At 35.8% G+C, this 22,100-nt stretch overlaps 2 protein-coding genes and 1 pseudogene across 2 annotated transcripts; 2 read left to right on the top strand and 1 right to left on the bottom strand.

Moving 5' to 3' along the window:
• Window positions 1-8,838: 8,838 nt before the first annotated feature.
• l(3)04053 (lethal (3) 04053) lies at window positions 8,839-15,851 on the bottom strand. Its single transcript, XM_073987612.1, has 4 exons — window positions 14,870-15,851; window positions 14,189-14,809; window positions 12,004-13,351; window positions 8,839-9,202 (listed from the first exon to the last, which is right to left on the bottom strand). The coding sequence occupies exons 1-4, from the start codon at window positions 15,222-15,224 to the stop codon at window positions 9,046-9,048; spliced, it is 2,481 nt and encodes an 826-aa protein (XP_073843713.1). The 5' UTR covers window positions 15,225-15,851; the 3' UTR covers window positions 8,839-9,045.
• A 2,091-nt stretch (window positions 15,852-17,942) lies between these two features.
• Window positions 17,943-19,652, top strand: LOC141404230 (uncharacterized). The gene is made up of 2 exons (XM_073987611.1): window positions 17,943-18,564; window positions 18,626-19,652. Exons 1-2 carry the CDS (start codon window positions 17,943-17,945, stop codon window positions 19,240-19,242), a joined length of 1,239 nt encoding a protein of 412 aa, XP_073843712.1. The 3' UTR covers window positions 19,243-19,652.
• A 1,076-nt stretch (window positions 19,653-20,728) lies between these two features.
• Window positions 20,729-21,079, top strand: LOC141403231 (speckle-type POZ protein pseudogene; annotated as a pseudogene).
• Window positions 21,080-22,100: the final 1,021 nt, after the last annotated feature.

The following is a 22,100-nucleotide window of genomic DNA, read 5'->3' as shown; positions in this document are numbered from 1 at the left end:
GTTGTTCGTTTTTAATATGAGGTCGATTGGTGGTTGGTGTACGCCAAGATTTTGTAGTTTTTGCAAAAAGGAAAAGTCTTGAGTTAATGTTAATATTCGGGCAATTGAATGTGATGCGATCCATAGTTTGGACGTCACCACAATCACATCTGTCAGAGCTGGTGATGTTAATTCTGTGGAGATGATGCTTCATCTGGTTATGGCCAAATCTGAGTCTTGTGGTTGTTGTTGCGACACTCCGGGGCAATTTAACATTCCGGAACCAAGGTTGACAGTTCACTTTTGGCGAGAAAGAGTAAAATCTTCTTCCAAATACGCTGGCGTTCCATTTATCTTGCCATGATGTAAGGGCTAAAGCTCTGTCTTTCTGTTTTAGATCTGCTGGATACAGTTCCGGATAGGAATCGTCGGGGATATGACCGGTGGCAATGGAGTCCACATACTCATTTCCCTCGATGCCGCAATGGCTTGGCACCCAGAGAAAGTGTACTGTGAAGGCCTCTCTAGACATATGATACACCTCATTTTTTATTTGACAAATAGAAGGATGGGTGTTTTTATTGTTTTGAGATTGAATGGCCTGGAGGACTGATTTGCTGTCAGAGATGATAAGGTAGTTGCCAGTTTCACATGTTTTGATTAGTAGTAGGGCTTCCACGATAGCATGTGCTTCAGCAGTAAATATAGAACTTGCTTGGTCCAATGAGAAGGATGCTTCAATGTCCAGCGATGGCATCCATAGAGCGCAGCTAGTTTTCTCGGCAGTTTTAGAACCGTCTGTAAATACTTTTGTATAATTGTTAAATTCTGCTTCCACAGTGACATTGAACTGATGTACAACGTCCGCTGCTGTTGTGTGATTTTTGCTAACGTTGAGGAATGTTACATTTGGAACCAGCAGGATAGTTTGGAGAGGAGATTGTGTTCTTTTATCATGGTACAGCTGGAAAAATGAAGGTCTAACTTGAAATTTCTCATTATATTCCAGAATAAATTTGTTTGCAGGGTTTCTACGGTCGGTGATCATATTGTTTATATAGTTGTTGGCCAGCAGATTAAATCTTTCCGGCAATGGCATTACATTGGCTTCCACTTCTAAAGACTGTGTATGCGTTGAGATCATCGCTCCGAGGGTAGTTCTCAGCGCTCGAAACTGTGTCCGCTGATTTTTAAGCATTTTGTTGAGCGGGGCATCAGGCAGTAAATGTCCTATATATTCTATTTTAGGTCTTACTACGCCAATGTATAGACGGATAAGTGTTTGTGGGTTGCCTCCCCAGGAAACCCCACAAAGGACCCGAATTATATTCATAAATTGAAAGGTTGTCTTATGTATATAATCAATATGCGGTACTAGACTTAACTTTGAGTCCAGTATGAAACCCAAAAAATTAAATGTGCTTACAAATTCCAAATGTTGGCCGTAAATATATAAATCAGGGTGGATTTGAATGGAACGACGAGTGGATGGATTGAAGAGCATCCCTTTCGATTTCTGTGGGGAGAGTTCCAATTGAATGTCGTCCAATTTTTTAACAATGCAGTTAAGTGCATTCTGCATCTTTCTTTTGGCCACACTAAGGTCTGCTTCAGCGCAGAATATAACGAGGTCATCAGCATATCCTAAGATTTCTACATCTAGGTCTTTGAAAATATCATTGATATATACGTTAAAGCTCAGTGGGCTCAAGACAGAACCCTGAGGCGTTCCGGTAAAAGATCTTCGAGAAGTATTATTTTCTGCATCGATAACAAGTTCTTTGTATTGGAAAAGGCGGTGAACGATCGAAGAGGTATGATCACTTATACCGAGTTCTTTATATTTTTCTATCAGTATGTCAATGTTTACATTATCAAAAGCTCCTTTGATGTCGAGAAATGTTGCCAAGAGAAATTTACCTTCCCTTTTTGCTAACTGCGCCGCCGACCATATACTGGTAACGTTGTCTCCAGAGATGGTCTGTATGACGATATTTTAGGTTTTCGACTGTAAGAAAGTTGTAAACGTCGAAAACGTCATATACCCGTAGAAAACGTATAAAAAGTAGTAAATGTCATAAACCTCAAATAACAGCATATTTTTATTAATATTTTAATTTTTAAAATAACTGAAAAATTTGAACAATAAATTGGATTACGCACTTAGTACGCCATCTACAATATATTCCGAACACTACCACTACTTTACGTAGATTCAAAGAATTTGCGGATGAAGTAATAAACAAACATATGTATAATCCCCATATAATATAAAAAATATATATAAGTCCATATTTACATTAAGCAATTTCCCTTGCAGCAATTGCCAGTTTGTCGATGAGAGAGTCCCAATTTACATTGGGCGAGTTTACTTGCGGCAATTGTCATTTTGTAGGAGAGGGAGGTGAGGCACATGGTAACCCTTTGCCTCTCAGCACCCTCTCTCACCTACAAACTGACAATTGCCGCAAGTAAACTCGCCCAATGTAAATTGGGACAGAGGGTGTTGAGAGGCAAAGGGTTATCATTTGCCTCACCTCTCTCTCCATCAAACTGACAATTGCCGCAAGGAATATTGCCTAATATAAATATGGACTAAGATGTACATTTTCGAGTGAAATCTTTTTATGCCAGTTTTGTAATAAAATAGGATCTCAAAAAATAATAATAAAATGAGTTTTATTATTATGGAAAAACATCGATTTTTAGGATATAAAATTCGTTTGTTTATTCTGTCAAAAACCTTGTTTGTTTGGCTAGGTTTACGACGTTTCCGACGTATGTAATATACGTCAGAAATGTATGTCATATACGTCATCATTGTAGACAGACTATCTCTGGTTGTCTCTAGTTGATCTGTTCTTTCGGAATCCCGATTGCGCGTTGTGCAATTTATCAGATGACTCTAGCTGGTGGTCAATTCGGCGGAAAATCATTCTCTCGAATATTTTACGCCAGCATGAGATTATGGCAATTGAACGGTATGAATGAGGGTCATCGGGCGGTTTGCCTTTTTTATGAATAGGGCATATCTTGTATTTCATCCAAGATGTCGGAATGTCTCCAGATCTCCATACATAATTATACAATGATAAAATTTTTTCTCTTACCTCGTGATTAAATTTTCTCATATGACCGTGACGAATTTCATCAATACTGGCGGTTGTGTCCTTAGAGGTGTTAATAGCCGCGTTCAATTCATCCATTGTAAAGTCATTATCATTTAAAATATTGCCAACGGGCGGAGGTATGTTAATAGGTCCGACTGGGCCAGATAGTATGTCATAGAATTTATCTACGCACCTTTCTGGCATATGTTTGATTTGGTTTACTTGTCTGCCTCTAAACTTTTTAACTATATTCCAAAGTTCAGTTGGAGATACATATGTCAGCACTGATACTTTCGCACATTTCTTGCCAACCTTTTCTTTTTTCTTCTCTGAGAGTATAGAAATACTCTTTTTGGCATGTTTTTAATTTCTCGTTGTTGACCCTGTTTGGCACTTTTTTGTATCGGGCAAGTGCTTTAATGAGAGTTGCTCTGACCTTTTTGCATTTTAAGTTCCACCAACTATTATCCGGATACTCTTTTTTGCCAACCGGTGTTTCGAAGTTGTCAAAGAATTTTTGGGAAAGATGTTCAATGGGCCGATTCCGTACAGCGAGGCGAGTCATGTCGCGTCGTCTATCGTCTCTGTGACAAAATTTAAAAAATGCACTACGTACAGCGATAGAAAATAATCGTCGATAACAAGTTTTTTTATTTTATTTTTATTCTTAGTAAAAATGTACGGCGACAGCTAATTTGTTGTCGCCGGAAAATGAACATTTCGGCGACAAAATTTGACGACGTCAGGCGATATTGCCATACGGAATCGAAAAATTGCATTTGACAACGCGACACGACTCGCCTCGCTGTACGGAATCGGCCCACAAATCTTGATGACTCAGGACATTGCGAATATTGGTCATCATTAAGTATATTAGTGATACCGTGGTTTAATCGATCTTGAGGTATGTTTTTTGGTATCCCGTAGCTCGTTTTACAATATGTAGCATATAAGTTAATCTCCATAATAATGGCACAATGGTCGGAACCAAGACACTCATTGAGAGCGGACCATGTTGTAACCAGTGCAATGGCAGGGCTGCAAATTGATAAATCCAACGCCGAAGGACAGCTGCTACCAAAATAGGTTGGCGAGCCATCATTCAGAAGGACGAGATCCATATCTTCTATAAATTGAAGCATATTATCTCCACGAACATCTGTATTACTACATCCCCAAATTTGGTGGTGGCAGTTGAAGTCTCCACACATTATGATCTTAGCATTTTGTGGAATGCGTGATGTCATGCTCATTAAGTCAGCGGAGCTGAATGTCACGTTCGGTGGGATATATGTAGATATTATAATTATAGGGCCAGAATTGCTATTTATACAGCAAGCAATTATTTCTATATTGCGATTCATAATGGTAATGTCAAAGCTGGTGAATTTTATATTGTTCTTTATTAGGATGGCTACACCGCCACCATATGATAGTCTGTCTTTTCTTAAAATGTCATAATTAGGTATAGAAAAATGATCCGTAGTATCCAAATAGGTTTCCGATATGCATGCTATATCAACCCCCGATTCTTTCAGGAATTGACTAAGCTGTGGTTTTTTATTTCTGATGCTTCTCAAGTTAATTTGTAGGATCTTCATCTTGATCAAGATCATTCATTTTTTCTTTTTGAAAAGATTCAAAATGATGCAAGGGTGTGCGGATCACGCTATCGGATGTTGAGGATGTTCGGATTATATTTTTCGTAGTATTTGTTACAGTTTGATTGGGTTTTATAATGTTTTTGTTGCTTTCGGCATAGTTTGGTTCAGGGTTGTTATTGCTGGTTTCTATGCTTGTGGAATTGGCCAAAGAGTTTGAATTAAAACCCATGGTCGAAGTCTTCAAAGCATAGGGTGATTGAATGTCAGTATTTGTGAGGGCTTTAGTTAGGTCAGAGCCACCTGACAAAACTGCAGTGCTGGAAAGGGTGGGTTCTATGTCTTCTTGATGAGTATTCTCATCTACATTATCAGTAAATGTATTTGAAATTTGACTGTTTTTCCTTTTAATGCTGTTTTTTGATTTTGGTTTTGATTTTGGCCTCTTTGCATTGATTTCCGGAAAGTCTTCTTGTGATAAGTTGAAGAAATCTTGTGAAGGAGGATTGTTGATAAAATCTTTGTTATTATGAATCAGCTTTGGTGTTTTTTCATCAGCCTCTTTTTTGGCTTTATTCTTAAGCAAAGTACGCAAGTCACATTGGTTAGACCTGGCATCATGTGGTTTGTCACAGTTGACACACTTTGGTATAGTTAAACAGGTACCCTCATGAGCTGAGCCACAGCGCGGACAAACTTGTCGGGAGCGGCTGCAAACTCTAGTGGAATGACCAAATTTCCAGCATTTTTTGCACTGTAGAATCCGCTCTATGAACGGCTTTACCAAGAAAAACACCTTATTTATACATACGTGTGAAGGTAGTTTATCCCCACTGAAGGTCAGCAGGACGGCGTCGGAATTGATTCTTTTATCTTTGTTATCCAAGTCAGGTCTGGTAAAGCGTTTGACTTCAGTTATGGCAATGTTGTCATAAATTGGTCCATATTCTGCTTTATGCTTTATAATTAAGTTTTCGTATAAAAATTCTTCAGTAAATTCTTTGTTGGACGGAATTTGCACCACAGCTTTTGTTTCGCAGAGCTCACTTGGTATGAACACAGAGTATCTCTTGCGGAGGTCTTCATCAGCAACTATATTATTTATGGTGTCGCGGTCGTTGCATATTAACTTCATTTTTCTTTTGGTAACAAAATGCGTCTCCAAGTTATCATATTTTGAATGGAGCTCGTCTGCAATTTTCATAGTTGGAATACTTTTTTCATTTGGATATCCCTGCAAAAGTGCAACATATTCCTTCAAGAAGGTTATGTATTTTTTAATTCTCGGAAGAGGGTATTTATACCCACCTTCGAGCGTTATTTCATGGGCCTCGGGCCAAACCATATTTAAATAGGCGTTTTGAGTTGTAAGCGAAACGAATAAACAGCAAAATTCTAATTTTTCTTATTGGATTTTAATTCTTTGAAAATTTGCGCGTCCTATTCGTTCGGCGTCACTTTCGGGTTTTTCTCAGCTGATTCGTTGAGTTCTTCCTTTTTTTTGCTTTCTTTTATCTCTGCTTTAAGTTATCATTCGTAATGCCAGATTGTCCAGTTTTTACAAACGATAAATCTATGTTCGAAGAAAAAAAGTGATTTTCACGAAAAAATTTGGTGGCAACCCTTCGTTAATAACTGGTTTCGTTGATTGAAAAATAATGAACATTTGCAATTTTTCTAAATAAAATGATAAAAAAATATGAAATTAAATATGACTTTAATAGTAATAATAAATCAAAATTAATAAAACAATATGCCTGTCTGCGTACTCGATAATTTGTAATAATTATTACAAATGTTTAAAATTTTGACAGTTGTATAAAGGAAATGTTGCTGAAAATTTTGTTTCAGCAACATTTAGTAAGTAAAAAGACACAACAAATATTTTTATAATTTTTAAGTGTTTTTGAAGTGTTTTAAAGTGACATGTTTCCGAAAAAATACAATTCCACTTGCGAAACCAAAAGTGGTTTCATTCCGATTTTTTTTTGTTTTTCGTTTTCTGAAGAAGCTAAATAATACGGAATCAATTTCACTGTCGATCGTAATTCGTTTCTGTGAAATGCCTGTATTATATTTAACACCAATCCGATGTGTGACCCTAAACGGCATTTAACCCTGCTCCTATAGTCAAGACCGATATCTAGATAAATATGGACTTCCTCCGGAAAAAGTGTATACTTGTGATCAGAATAACAAGGACTACCTATGATACAAAATCTCAAATTATTCCGAATGGTGGCTCTAAACAATGCAAATTTTGTAAGGTGAAACATTTTCTAAAGAAAATCAAGGCCCCTATCTTGGAAAATATGTATTTCCCCCCGGAAAGACGGTATATCTTTGTGATTAAGATAATCAGAACTATCTACTGTATAAAATTTCCCACCGATCCGAGGGGTGGCTCTAAAGACATTTAGCTCCTAATGGTGAGGTTATGTTGTGCAACAACAAAAATGGCTTTCACGCTGAAAGTAGCTCTACTTCTCTTTGGTGTTAGTGGCATCTGACTTTCATTTTCTCTTCTCCTTCTTTTCTTCGCTATCGCCTGAAAATCATACAATTGATACCTCCACCATATTCAAAAAATTCGAAATAATTTATAAACTTTATTTTATTTTAATAATTTTGGTGTTTTTATTTTATATTAATGACATTGTTGTTGTTGTTGTTATTTTTGTTTCTTCTCTTCTTTTGTCGTCCTTTTTGTTATAACAATTTATTTTTGTTGTAATATTTTGTTTGTTTTTGTTTAGCAAAGCTTGTTTTGTATTAGTTAGAGTATCGGAGTGTGTGATATTTTTGAAATAAAAAAGACAAATCTTTTCAATATTCATTTGAGGAAGATAATTCGACTGAGAAAATTCAACTCTGAATGAAAACTCCCTTGAATTTTCTCACTTTCTCATTTAAGTTGAAACAGCAGAGAGGCAAAACTCATGGGGAGTTTTCATTCAGATTAACCACTGTAGTGAATGCTAACAAAAAGTTATTTGCCTAAGTAACGTGTTCCATAACACTATGGTTTAAAACCTTTTTGGAAGCCAATCAAATTGATGTAAAATTTAAATATCCACATGGCGTATACATTACACAAATAATTAGACAATGGGTCGTATTAGTTTTGTGTGCGACATTCGCCTAAAGTGGTAGTGTAAAAACATTAGACAAACTATTCGTCCCACAGGCCACCGAACAGCCTGAAATGTGCCATGATATTCACATTTCACGAATCTTCCCAAATGACCACTTACTTCCAACTGTTTTGCATATCATTTCAACACATATAAGCCAATAAATCGATCATCTCAAGAGTCGAACTATATTCCTCCCCAAATATGTTTTGTTTGTATTGAATTATTAGAGGCCGTTTTACATTCCAAAATCTCAGAGTTAGGCATTTAAAACCGATTCCAATACAGTTTGTTTGATCCTAGTAAAATTTTGATTAGTATGGTTAAGAACTCAAAACATTTGTTCATGCTCTATTTTGTTGTAATGTGTGTTAAGTAAAAGTGCATTGTTTATTATTATTGCTTTTGTTGTTATTTTGTTTAAAAAAATATAATGCAACTTTTCTTTAGTTTATTTAATATTTTAATTTTATTATTATTAACTTTGCCTTATGTGTGAGTGTGGGTTATTTAGTTTTGTTTAAGTTTATATTCTAAATTTTATTTTTTGATAAAAATTATAAACTATATTTATTTTTTAAATTACCATAATTTATTAATATATTTTATTTGTTTTTTTTTTCATTTTTTGTTTAACTAAACCACAGAGAGACAGACAACACAACATATAAAAAGGAACCAAAGGGGCATAAAACAAACTTCAAACCAACTCATCTCTTAGATGGGCTTTTTGTGGGAAAGTGGGGAAAGCAAACAGAAAACACACAAACAATCATTAAAAAAATGAAAAAGAAAAAAGTATCGAAACCAAAAATTCAATTAATTTTTTTCATAATTACTTGTTGTATTTGTTTTGTTGTTGTTGTTTTTTGTTTACTTGCAAATATAGGGAACATGATATTTTTTTGAAATATTCGCTTTTAATAGTTTGTCCATTTTTTGTTTGTTTAATTTATTTTGTTTTCAGTTTTTCTTTTAATAGTGAAATAGTTTTTTTTATTGTTGTTATCAATATTTTGTTTTTGTTAAATAGTTTTATTTTTATTTTTTGTTTGGTTTAAATATATATATTTTTTGGGGGGAGTGTTTTGTATGAGTTGCACTTTACTCATTATCATCCATCATCATTATGATCATTATAATCATTTGTTTTTTGTAATTATTAATTATTCTCTAAAAATAGAAAACAAAATTTGTATTTTGCCAAAAAAAAGTACGAATTTACAAAGCCGGTCCACCGGGATATTCTTCATAATCATCACAATCGTCTATAAAATCTGAAAATAAATCCGGACTAGCATCGTAGTCTATGTGTGTTTCAGATTTTTCTATGTTGGCCGCCATTTGACGTAAATTATCCACACCAGCCAATAGTTGCCTAGAAAAATAAAAAAGAAGAGAAAATAAATTAAACTAAGTTTTTGAGGACAACACCACATGGCCAACAGATTGGTATTTACTATATTTAGCAATTTTTCAAATTTTCAGCAATTTTCTGGGTGTGGTGAATTTTTATTAGCATTCACCACACTTAAAAAATGCAGAACTCAGCTTATAATTTGGCGGAAATGTATTAAATTTATCAAAGCGTATCATTTTTAAACAACTAAAGGTAAATTATTATTCACCATTGGATTTGAAAGCCATATGATCAGTTTTTGATGGATATTCAATCCAAATACCTAGTCTATGTATGAAAATCATGGTTAATAATTTTTTGTTCACTTTTGTATTTACCTCCCTGTCAGTTATGAGTAATTTGCAGCAATTTTCAGGGTGTGGTGAGTTTCCATAAAAATTCACCACACCTCAAAAAATGCTGAATTAAACTTAAACATTAGCAGGAAATTTAATTTTGAACCAATTAAAGATTTGAATTCATTTGATATTGTGCTTGAAAGCCATCCGACCAATTCCCGATAGATTTCCGATTTAATATTCCCAATCTTTGCAAGGAAAACATGACCAGCAATTGGTATTTACTGTTATAGGTATTTATTTTGCATTTTTATAAATATTTTAGCAATTTTTAGAGAGTGGTGGGTTTTCATCAAAATTCACATACTTGAAAAATTGTGAAGTAACATCAAGTTATTGCGGGATGTATTTGAAATAAACCCCATATAATTTTAAGCCAATTAGAGTTAAATGTTCATCCTCAATTCTCTACTGGAAGTCAGCTGACCCAATTTCAATACATTCAAGTTAAGTAAGTAATCTATTGATGAAAATCATACCCAAACAATTATTTTTCACCTTGATGTTAATAAAATTAGCATTTTTATATCATTTCCATCGATTTTCAATATGTGGTGAGTTTCTATAAAAATTCACCACACCTGAAAAAATATTGATTTAAATTAAAAAAGTATCACGAAATATTTTGGACACATAATATCCTTTATTTTGATCAGAGGTACAAATTGATTAATTATTGTATTTGAAAGCCATCCGACCGAATTCACGATAGATATTCAACTCAATATTCCTAATCTTTGCATAAAAAACACGACTAAAAATTCGTATTTACTATTACATATTTTTATTTCGTGTTTATACCAAAATTCCGGCAATTTTTAGAGCGTGGTGAGTTTTCATCAAAATTCACATGCTATAAAATTAACAAACTAAGCTAGATTTGATGAGGGGAATATTTGAAATGCACAATATGTTTGATTTTTAGCAACTTAGAGGAACATTCTTTTATTGGAAGTCTTCTAACCAATTTTCGATAAATATTGAATTCAAATAGCTTATAAATATAAGAAAAACATGTACTAAACATAATTTTTCACTTCTCTATTTATTTATTTTGCAATTTTATCTCATTTACAACAATTTTCATGGTGTGGTGAGTTCCTATAAAAATTCACCATAACTGAAAATTTATTAAATTAAACTCAGAAAGAAACAGGAAATATGTTTGACACATAAAGTCCGTCATTTTGAAACAATTACAGGTAAAAATTCATTTTCTTTTGTATTTGAAACCTATCCGACCAACTCTCGATAGAATATCAATTCAATATTCATAGCATTTATATTTACTCTTTCACGTGTTTCTGTTGCATTTATATCAATATTCCAGCAATTTTCAGAGTATGGTGAGTTTCCATCAAAATTCACCATACTTATAAAAATGATTAACTATGCTCGAATTGTGGTGGGAAATATTTGAAATGCACAATATGTATAAATTTTAACAAATTAGAGTTAAATTTTCATTAAAACTTACACCAGAAAAAACTGTTGAATATAAGTTAAATATTAGCAGGAAATATTTTGGACACATAATACCCGAAATGTTGAACCAATCAGAGGTGAAAATTAATTGCTATTGTATTTAAAAGCCATCCGACCAATTTTCGATAGATTTTCAATTCAAAATTCCTAATTTTTGCATGAAAAACTAACTAATCATCAGAAACTACTATTATATTATTTATTTATGCGTTTATTTAATTATTTTGTCTTTAAATCAATATTTTATCAAATTTTAGCGTGTGGTGAGTTTCCATCAAAATTCACCATGCCTGAATAAGTAATGAACTAAACCCAACATGTGGTGGAAAACACTCTAAATACATAATGTAGATAATTTTTAGTCAATTAGAGGAGAATATTCATCTTCACTTCTCTTTTGGAAGTCAACTGACCAATTTGGATAAATATTCCAACCAAATAGCCAATCTATATTTGAAAAACATATCCAACAATTGTTTTTCAGTTTTCCATTTATTTATTTTGTATTTTTCTTTAATTTCCCGCAATTTTTAGGGTGTGGTGAGTTTCGATAAAAATTCACCACACCTAATAAAATGCTAAATTAAACAAAATGTTCCATAAAATCCATGCTATAAGTAAAGTTAACGCATTCCCTTACCTATAAAAGTAAACTGACCAAGTTTTGTTAGTATTTAGAAAAATTCATCACACCTTAAAAATGTTAGTTTTATTGCAATCAGTGAATACATTTATGAAATACTGCTAAAACAATGTTATACGAAATTTTTTCAGATTTATCATCTTGGCAGTTTTTTTTTAGTGCAGTGAGTTTTAATAAAAATTTACCACACCCGGAAAATTGTTTAAATCCAACCAAATAACATTAACTTCTTTCAAAAATGATAACTCTAGCTCCCTACAACGTGTTAAATCCCGTAAAACTTATTAACTCACCTCAGGTTTTGTTCTGCATTTGATGCTGCCCTCCGCAAATCTAAAGATAACTGTTGTGCTCTGGACGGTCTAAGGCCAATAATGCCGGGAGTACCCGCAATACCACCACCACCAACGCCACCACTTGTACTACTGCTGACACCCATACAGCCTCCACCTAAACCACCACCACTACTGGCAGCGGCTGCACCAGCTGCATTTGTTGTTGCTGTAGCTGCTGATGTTGATGCGGCTCCAGCAGCTGCACGATTACTACTTGTTACAGCTGCCGCAGCTGCATATGAAGTAGGAGGAGAACGATCACAGTTTGTTGCCACATTACAACCACCCACAGCACCTTCTTCCCTCATCAAATCCCTTTCACGCCTTAAAATTTCCACTTCCGCAGTTAACTGTTGAACCTGCTGCTTTAGTTTTGTAACAAGATTTTGTACAGCCGTTGAATGTTTCTTATTAATATCAATAGTTTCTTCAGTTTCCGATTTATGTAAACGTTGCTGTTCCATCAGCTGACGCTCTAAATTATTTGCCCTAACTGTTTGTTCACTTAGGGCTGCTCGTGTTTCATCCAATTCCCTTTGCAGTAGAGCATTATCTGAACGTAACCTTGAAAGTTGAGTGCTCAGTGTTGATTCCTCGGGTGAACCAACCGAATTAGAAGGTAATCCGGCAGCAATATCTGCCAAACGCTGTGATGAATGTATTATAGGACCATCCGATAGAAAATCGGGTAACATTTTTGAACCCACCGATGATGAGGGTGGTTCTGGTAAACCCATATTAAAACTACCCATATCGGCGGGACCTGGCAAGGGGGCATTGTTGTCAAGATTACGTGACCTGGAACCACCACCACCAATTGCTTGATCACTGTTGCCTGGCATATCATCGGCAAAGGCCGCTACGGGCGAAGAAGGCGGCGAATGGACATGCATATCATTCGCATACCAAGAATCCATCCAATGATCTTGTACAAAATCCGGTAATGCTGCTGCAGCTGCTCCGCCAGGCAACGGGTTTGGTGGTTGAAAATCTGTTGGACGTGATGATAGGGCACTTCTCCGACTTGTCGATGGATTACCGGACGAACCGACAACGTTGCTGCTACTCTGTATGGGCAAATCCAATTTTAATTTGGCAGCCATTGTTGTTGAATTTGATGGATTTGTATTCAAAGTTAAACGGGTGGGTCTCGTATCACGATTAGCACCGATACCAACGCGACGCCTGGGTGATGTCTGTGGTCTTGGGATTTCATAATTTGAATAGGAACGTGGTACATATTGGCCACGATCATAGTCTGAAGAATTTGTTGTCATAGTGGATGCATTTGAGGGGAGATTCCATTCTGCAAAAAAGTAAAGAAAAATAATGTTAAAAAGGAGCTTTAAAATAAAAATTCACTCATGGAATGTTAGAATGGTCTCCTTCCATTTATATCAGTTTTCAAGAAATTGTGCTTCTTAAACCCCTTTCCAAAGGGTGCTTCTATGAACCCTTTTCAAAGGGAAGTGGGCTTCTAAAGGCCCTTTCCAAAGGTAAGGGATCTTCTAAAGACCCTTTCCAAAGGAAAGTGTGCTTCTAAAGAGCTTTTCAAAAGGGAAGAGTGATTCTAAAAACCATATCCAAAGGAAAGGGTGCTAGTAAAAACCATATCCAAAGGAAAGGATGCTTCTAAACCCCTTTCTAAAGGAAAGGGTGCTTCTAAAAACCATATCCAAAGGAAAGACTGCTTCTAAAAACACTTTCTAAAGGAAAGGGTGTTTCTAAAAACCATATCCAAAGGAAAGGGTGCTAGTAAAAACCATATCCAAAGGAAAGGATGCTTCTAAACCCCTTTCTAAAGGAAAGGGTGCTTCTAAAAACCATATCCAAAAGGAAGTATGCTTCAAAAGCCTCCTTCCAAAGGTAATTTTACTTCTAAAAACCTTTCCAAAGGAGAGTGTGCTTCTATAAAAAAGCCTCTTTCTAAAGGAAAGGTTACTTCTAAAAAACCTCTCCAAAAGGAAGTATGCTTCAAAAGCCTACTTCCAAAGATAATTTTACTTCTAAAAACCTTTCCAAAGGAGAGTGTGCTTCTATAAAAATTTCCATAGAAAAGGTTACTTCTAAAAAACCAATTTTAATGGCCCAAAATCTCCACTTCCAAAAGAATGACCCACTTATCGTCCGTTTGTCTACTCACCTGAAAAACGATCACGTTCCCCCCTTTCATCCGGATATAGACGATAATCTGATGATTTCCCTGCACCGCCACCGCCACCACCCGATGATGCCTCTCCTGGCAAATCAGCTGAATTCGATGCTCCAGCATATTCAGCCAGACTCGCCTGCGAGTCGAATGAAGAAAATCGTGGCGAACGTTTCATTTTTGTCGCTGACGACAAGCTTTCCATGCCACAATTTGAGGTTGCACCACTCACAGTCAGGGTGGACGAAACTGAGTTGGATTGTGGAACCTTGGGACGGGCACCAGTTGAAGTTTGTAGGGAACGTGTTGTAGCTATGGCCGAAGAATTTGCATTTGAAGATGTAGTGGACGTACTACTGCTGTTAACATTCAATGGCGGATCCAGTGATGTCACTGTGGTAGAGGGTGCAGTATGGGCACTGCTACTGCTGAGGAAATGTTTAAATGAAAATGATGAATTCTGGGTGGGTGCTGTTGTTGGTGGTGGCTGAATGTTGTGTGTTACTGATGTACTGTGGTTATTGCTGTGGTTGGTGGTAGTGGTGGAAGAGGCAGCATTTGATGTAAAATTAGCATCACCACTGCTGCTAGCAGCCGAATTCTGGGAATTGTGGCCTAATAAGAAAACTTCTTTTAGCAAAAAATCATTACTATTCTTATGTTAATGAAACGTACCTTCATTTACACCTCCTGATCTAGCTGGTATTTGATAATCACCGCCATAACCAACGGCTTGATTATGCGTAGACCGGCCATGGCCATTTAAACACAGATCTGCCACCAGATCATTTAAATTGCCCTTTGCTGATGTTGGCATATTTTCGCTGCAATTTCTCTCCCTATTGCCATGGATGTGATAATCTTCCTTGAAGTCGTCAGAACAGCCAGCACCAGCACCACCACTAGCACAATCCTCTCTAGATTTTATGGAGGCTTCCAAGGCATTCTTTTCACAGTCCGTTTGTAAATCACTTGCATTCTGTGTAGATGACGACGTAGACGGATGATGTTGGTCATTTTCATTTGCCATTATTTTGATTTCAAGACCAAAACTTTTATATAAACTACTGTTCACTGTTCTCCTCTGCTTTGTTATTCCTTTCTCTACCGTCTTTTGTTTTTCCTTCCTTTCTTATTCTGGTAAAAAAAAAACGTTTCTTCTACGTCTTCTGTAATTAGCTTGGCAATTCGTTATCTTTTTGGTAGTACTGCAGGGTGGCGGTGTTGAAAGTTAAAGTTAACAATTTAATAAAATAATTTTTAATGACCTCTCTTCAGTATTTTATTTCGCAGGGCAGAGCAGATAACAAAGCCCTTTATAAAACTCTGCCGCCGATGTAAAAGAAGATTTAGTGGAGAATGGGAAAATGGGCGATAAAAAGCAAAATCAAAACAAAAACACCAATATTGTGTAGAAGGGTTCACAAGATCGGAGGTAGGTTGGTAGGGTTTTAAAATCTGTTTTTTACAGCTCGAAAACAGCTGTTCGAACAATTTAGAGTCAGGTCGAATATATATAACGGCGCTATAATTTGCCAATGTTGGAAAGAGACAGCCAAAAGCGTGAAGGCCGTGACAAAATCAGCTCGTGACTTGCTTTGCTTGCTTGCAAATATTAAATTATATGGGGGAACGCCGGCGGAATTGCAAAGAGGCTCTGGCATTCCTTTATAATTTGACATTTAGGAATCACGCAAAGCAAGCGACGATTGAGTTGCAGCAAGATCTATTTATCAGGTCATGTTTGACAAAAAATTCTTCAATATGTCAAAATAGCTCTGTTCCTTTACGTGCGAAAAGCGTTCCTTTACTTCTGACACCATAAAATTCATATGTGAGCAGTTTACAACTTATACTACTTTTGCCCGTTTTACCATTTTCAAAAGTAAAGGTACAGACCAAATATTTGTTTACGTTTTCATACAATTTATTCACAATAATAAAAAATTTGACAGATTGAAACCAACCAGCTGGTCATTTTACGCCACCTTATTATTTCACCATGATTTGTACAAATTTGCACAAATTGTTGAGTAAACGAACACACCTTTTGTTTCTACCTTAAAGGCCAGAACAGAATCAATCGTCGCTTGCTTTGCTTGCTTCCCCAAATGTGAAATTATAAAGGAATGGCCACTTTGCAAATCCGCCCGTGTCGCCTTTTAGTCGAAGGTCACACTAGATGGTTTCATTGAAACAATTTCATGAAATCCAGGGTTGATGTCCATACTAGAGTAAAATCATGAAGTTGCTGTCGTGGAGAAATCGATGTAAGAATCCCTAAAAGTTTCAATGAAACCACTCTAGTGTGACCTTCGACTAAAAGGCGACACGGGCGGATTTGCAAAGTGGCCATTCCTTTATAATTTCACATTTGGGAAAGCAAGCGACGATTGATTCTGTTCTGGCCTTTAAGGGCCAGATAAGCTCTGTTCCTTTACGTGCAAGAATCTTCAAGTTTTACCACTTTTTACTCGAAAAGCGTTCCTTTACTTTAGAGACCATACAATTCATATTGTTGCGGAATTAGGTTTAACTAATCTCCGTGTAGACGTTGTTTTATTCCCCAGTACGATTTGTACCAAATAAAACAGGGTTCGTTTTAGATTACGTTTCTACAATGCTTTATTTACTTTATTACACTTATTCAGAACCGAACAGACTTTAATTACAAGCACACAGCCAGTCTCTAGTTAGCACGCAGCTACTCTTTTACCGATCTGTTCAGTTCAACGCTTAAAACACAACTCAACTCCGTCATTGCCATTTCCCCGGTATTTATACCCCAAAGTCTCCCTGTTCTAGAGTCCTCCAGAACACATATGGCAACATCTCGAATCTGTGCTGCGAACACACAGACGCACATTCGCACTAAGCGAACAACCATACTCACATACATACATGGGGGAATACAATTGGACGACAAGCACAGTAATGACGTAACAACAACAAACAAGTGCAAAGAAGTAACAAACTAAACAATAATTACATGATTATGGCAAAACAAAATAAAAGCACATTAATGAAAGGTAAAGTAACATCTAGAATAATGAAGAGAGTTCTACATGGTAGTTGTTGTTGCTTAAATAAAGTAACTGCGTAATAAAAACTTTACGTTACAATTCAAATTTTTAAATTAACGGAAATTAAACTAAACTAGCTTAAACCTATCAGTTACATTCGTAACAATATGGTAGTAGTTTACAACTTCTACTACTTTTGCCGGTTTTACCATTTTTAGAAGTAAAGGAACAGGCCAATAATTTGACATTTGGGGAAGCAAGCAAAGCAATGGGCCGATTCCGTACAGCGAGGCGAGTCATGTCGCGTCGTCTATCGTCTCTGCGACAAAATTTAAAAAATGCACTACGTACAGCGATAGAAAATAATCGTCGATAACAAGTTATTTTTATTTTTTTTTTTATTTTATTTTTATTCGTTAGTAAAAATGAACGGCGACAGCTAATTTGTTGTCGCCGGAAAATGAACATTAAGGCGACAAAATTTGACGTCGTCGTGCGACTTTTGCCATACGTAATGGAAAAATTGCAACTGGCAACGCGACACGACTCGCTGTACGGAATCGGCCCACAAGCGACGATTTATTCTGTTCTGGCCTTAAGAATTAATGTAAACATAATATAGTGTTACCACTTCATGGTGCATACTAAAGTCATAAGAAGAAGAACAATTCATTTTTAGCAAACGAGTTGTTGTTTACGAAAGAAAATACTAAAATTAAAAATTAATGGATTCACTTACCGGTAATGTAGAACATTATACACCGCCAGCAGATCACTTGAAACCCTACAAACAATTAAATTGTACCCAACCCGAATGTGACAGCACCTTCACCAATCAATCTAATTTGGAAATGCATCTTGAAAAACATCATCGCCTATCGTTGGTGGGAGGAGGAGTGAGATCCTTTAATTTAAGGCTCTATCATTGTCCTGAACATAATTGTATTTACCAGTTCGGTAAAGTAGATGGTAAACATTTCAAAAATATGAAATATTTGAGGCAACATTATCAAAAGGTCCATTTGGCAAAGAGTTTTGTTTGTGATGATTGTGGCAAAGCTTTCACGCTGGACAGTCAACTAAGGAAGCACAAACGGGATGTATGTGGTAAGGCATTTGCTTGCAGAGAATGCGGCTGGCCGTATGAGTCACTGGAGGCGTTACTGACACACGGCAAACGTAAGGGACACAATGTTAAGGAGGTAATAACCATAACAAAACGGGAGGGAAATTTGCCTGTGAATCAGAAGACATCGGGAAGATTTAAAAATCAAGCAAAAAGTGAGGAAACAATGGAAGTAGGTGTGGACAATAAGGACAAGATGATGGAACTAAAGGAAATTAATGGTAGGTTTTGAATTTTGCGGGCTATTTCCAAACTTTTTAACATCTGTTTACCTTTTTGTAGGAAATCAACATCAAGAACAACAATCTCCAGCAGCTTCGACAAATCTCTGTCCAACACAAATGTCTGCTGGTGTCCAAACAGACTGTTTCCCAGAACTGCTACATTCAGCCAATACTAATCAAGATATTTCCAATGCCCTGGATGAAATCCATTCCCTGTTGCGTGATATTGAAACACAAACAGAACCCTTGATGTCGTCGGCAAATGATAACCAAAACTATTTGGATCAAATGTTAGCCCAATCATCGCACATGTACACACAAACGTGTGATGAATTTCTTAGTGAATTGGGTTTGGCCGATATCCAAACCCAAACAAATTGGCCCTCACCACAACGTAACGTGGATGAAAAATACACATCAACGGCCACTTCAACCAATCCCTGTATTCACGATGAGCTGTTGGTTTCCACAGAAACACAAACAAGTTTTACCCAATGTTTGTTAAATTCTTGTAGAGATACTGGAACAAGTACACCACCGGTTAGTTTTGGCAGCCTCTATCATACGTCATCACAGCACACCCAGACATGTGATCCATATTTGGAAAGTTTTGATTTTGGTGGTCAAGCATCTGATTTAATGGATGGTTTTCAATCAACCTATACTCAAACATGATGGTACGATTGGGATTTTGAGGGTAGTTTGGATAGAGGTGGGACTAGTAGTGGTGGAGCAGGAGGAAGTACTACTGGAATTGCCAATACCACCACAGAATATGATACGAAATGTTGTGGTCCTGTCCTTGCTGTCCCTGTAAAGGGAGCTAAAATTGGAAGGAAACAAAACATGTAGACATTAGGTGGAATAATTAAGAATTGCAATATTTTTGCGGAAGATAAAAATACATACAGATATACGAAATATTAGAAAAATTATTGTGGTATTTATTTATTTTATTCAATATCAATACACAAAGAACCTTCAAGGCCATTTTAAACAAAATTTTTGGCATACTTAAATTTAAATTCATAGTATGTAATATTTATTAAAATATACGTAACTAGTTAATAAACATATGACGTAAATTTCTTGTAGAAAACTTATTTCAGCGGATTTTTCAGAAATATATTTTTTAAATGGATGATGAGAAAACTCCAAGCCATATTTAAGCTTTTAGGTACCCAACCACTTTCTGTGATTTGTTTGAAAAAATTAGTTGATTGTGTTCATTTTTTGTATGAAATCCAGTGGTTTCAAATGTCGTTTGCATTTCAAATAAAAACTAATCAGAAATCCAGTTGATTTGACATAGAAGCAATGGAATGGACAGTTGAATTCCACTAGATTTCGTAAATGTACACGTAGGACATTAATGAAGGGCATTTAATAATTGTAATAGACCTAAGGTACAACAATTGTTATCGTTAATGTAAACCTAACCTTAGATATCGTTGCGCGATCACAAAATTCCGCGCCGCCGTCAATATTTATTGTTCTCTAGGCAACAACGGCTTTGAATTTCTCTATCTTCAGAGTTTAGTTTTGGGGAATCCACCGTACCGTTAATAAAAAATAAATTTGCGTACCTAATAAAAATCCACTGAAGATGGCTACTACTACATATTTCGGAAAAATTAATAATAAATATTTATGGCAAATCGATCAAACTTGTTATTTGTTCGATTCACAATTCGAGTCTCCTAAATTTATTTTTGATTGTTGTGGTGGTATCAAGTCGGAATGGATACTGTATCTAGGTTATAATCCTCCCCGTCCTGCCTTTGAATTATCTATAGAATTAAATTCAACGATCCACCAAAATGCATGGTTTCAAGTTAAAATTATTTTTGAAGGACATGGAATAATTACTAAAAATGTAACAGTAGACGCGATAAATAAACGGTTCAAAGTTATGGATATTATGGGTTGTATCAATACTCAAGTGAATCATCAACATATCGTCAAAGTTAAAATAAAATGTATAAACAACGCAGTTGCATCCAGCAGCAGCAGAATTACAAGTAACAGCAGCATTACACATGACATGGCAAATATTCTAGCTAGTAAAGAATTTAGTGACGTAACTCTCGTCGCACGAGATGGAACGGAATTTAAAGCCCACAAACTTATATTATCTATTCGTAGTGCGGTTTTTGCTGCAATGTTTCGCAATGATCTCCTGGAGAAACAAACAAATCGTATAACCATAGATGATACGGATGCTGATGTAATTGAAGAAATGTTACAGTATATTTACACGGATAAAAAAGTGTCTCAACATCATTTAGCTGCCGATCTCTTTGCAGTTTCGAATAAATATGCTTTGTTGGGTCTACAAGAAATGTGTGAAAGCATTATAATCCAAAAAATGGAAATTTCTTCTGTTGCCGAAATTCTTTTCTTGGCCGAAAGTCACACAAGTGAACGTCTTAAAACTGCCGCTGTTCAGTTTATAATGAAAAATGTTAAAGCTGTCATTCAAACGGAAAGTTGGAAGAAGTTAAGATACTGATCACGATTTATGCATGAATATCTTGGAAAAAGCATTCCAGCAACTTTGATCCCTTTATTATGTAAATAATTTGATGCCATCCCGCCCCATTAAAATTAAATTACAAAAAATAAGATTAGCCGGGCTAAATCCACTTTATAAGGATCTATTTGACATTTGAAATCCAAAACCACTGGGTTAATCCGGTTAAGTGTAACCGGGGTATGAGGTCGAAATACTGGGCATATGAGAAATGAAATAAAAAATAGTAAAAGTGTTTAGACCATCAGTTTCAATTAAAATTGATGGAAACACTTTTATCATTAGTGTTTATATAATAAAGTTCTTTGTATTCTTGTTTTACACAAATAATAAATGCATTTTATTTATTATGGGATATTTTGCAATGGCTTGCAGTCAGAGAGCGAAGCCGACTCGCAGCCGCCGCCGACGTTTTGGGCCAGATCTGAGCCGCCGCCGATGTAAGCGGCTTTCAACGGCTGTTATTAAGAGCCGACTACATCGGCTTAGTCGTTATTTTGGTATGTTGTTAGCATAAAAACAATAAAATTCTAATGTTGATAAAAACCCAGCAAACCAAATGTCGGATGTCCGACATATCGAAACAATTTCGGAAGCAAAATCGTTCAGATTTCGTATCGATTTCTATACGATTTTTCGTAGGGGAATTTGTTCAGATTTCGTTCCGATTTCGGAGAAAATGTCGGAAGTAAATTTCCCTTCGAATTTGCTAATGTTTTTCTTCCGATTTCGTTACGAATTCGGATCGATATGTCGGAAACAATTTTCCCTTCGCACAACAACCACCTTTTGTATATATCTAACAAGCAACATTTTAGTTTGTTGTCGAAAAACAAAATGGTTGGTTATAAAATTCGCATATACATTTTTTAAATATTTTAAATATAAATGCAACATATATGGTCTGTTCCTTTACTTTTAAAAATGGTAACAATGGCAGAAAATGGTAAAAGTGGTGAACTGCTCTCATATAAATTGTATGCTTGTAAAAGTAAGGGAA

This window comes from Musca autumnalis, unplaced genomic scaffold, assembly GCF_047663935.1.
Source record: "Musca autumnalis isolate F117 unplaced genomic scaffold, ASM4766393v1 scaffold_4, whole genome shotgun sequence".
Taxonomy (NCBI): Eukaryota; Metazoa; Arthropoda; class Insecta; order Diptera; family Muscidae; genus Musca; species Musca autumnalis.
Note: the sequence above shows the minus strand (reverse complement) of the source record. Positions and strands in the feature narration are given on the sequence as shown.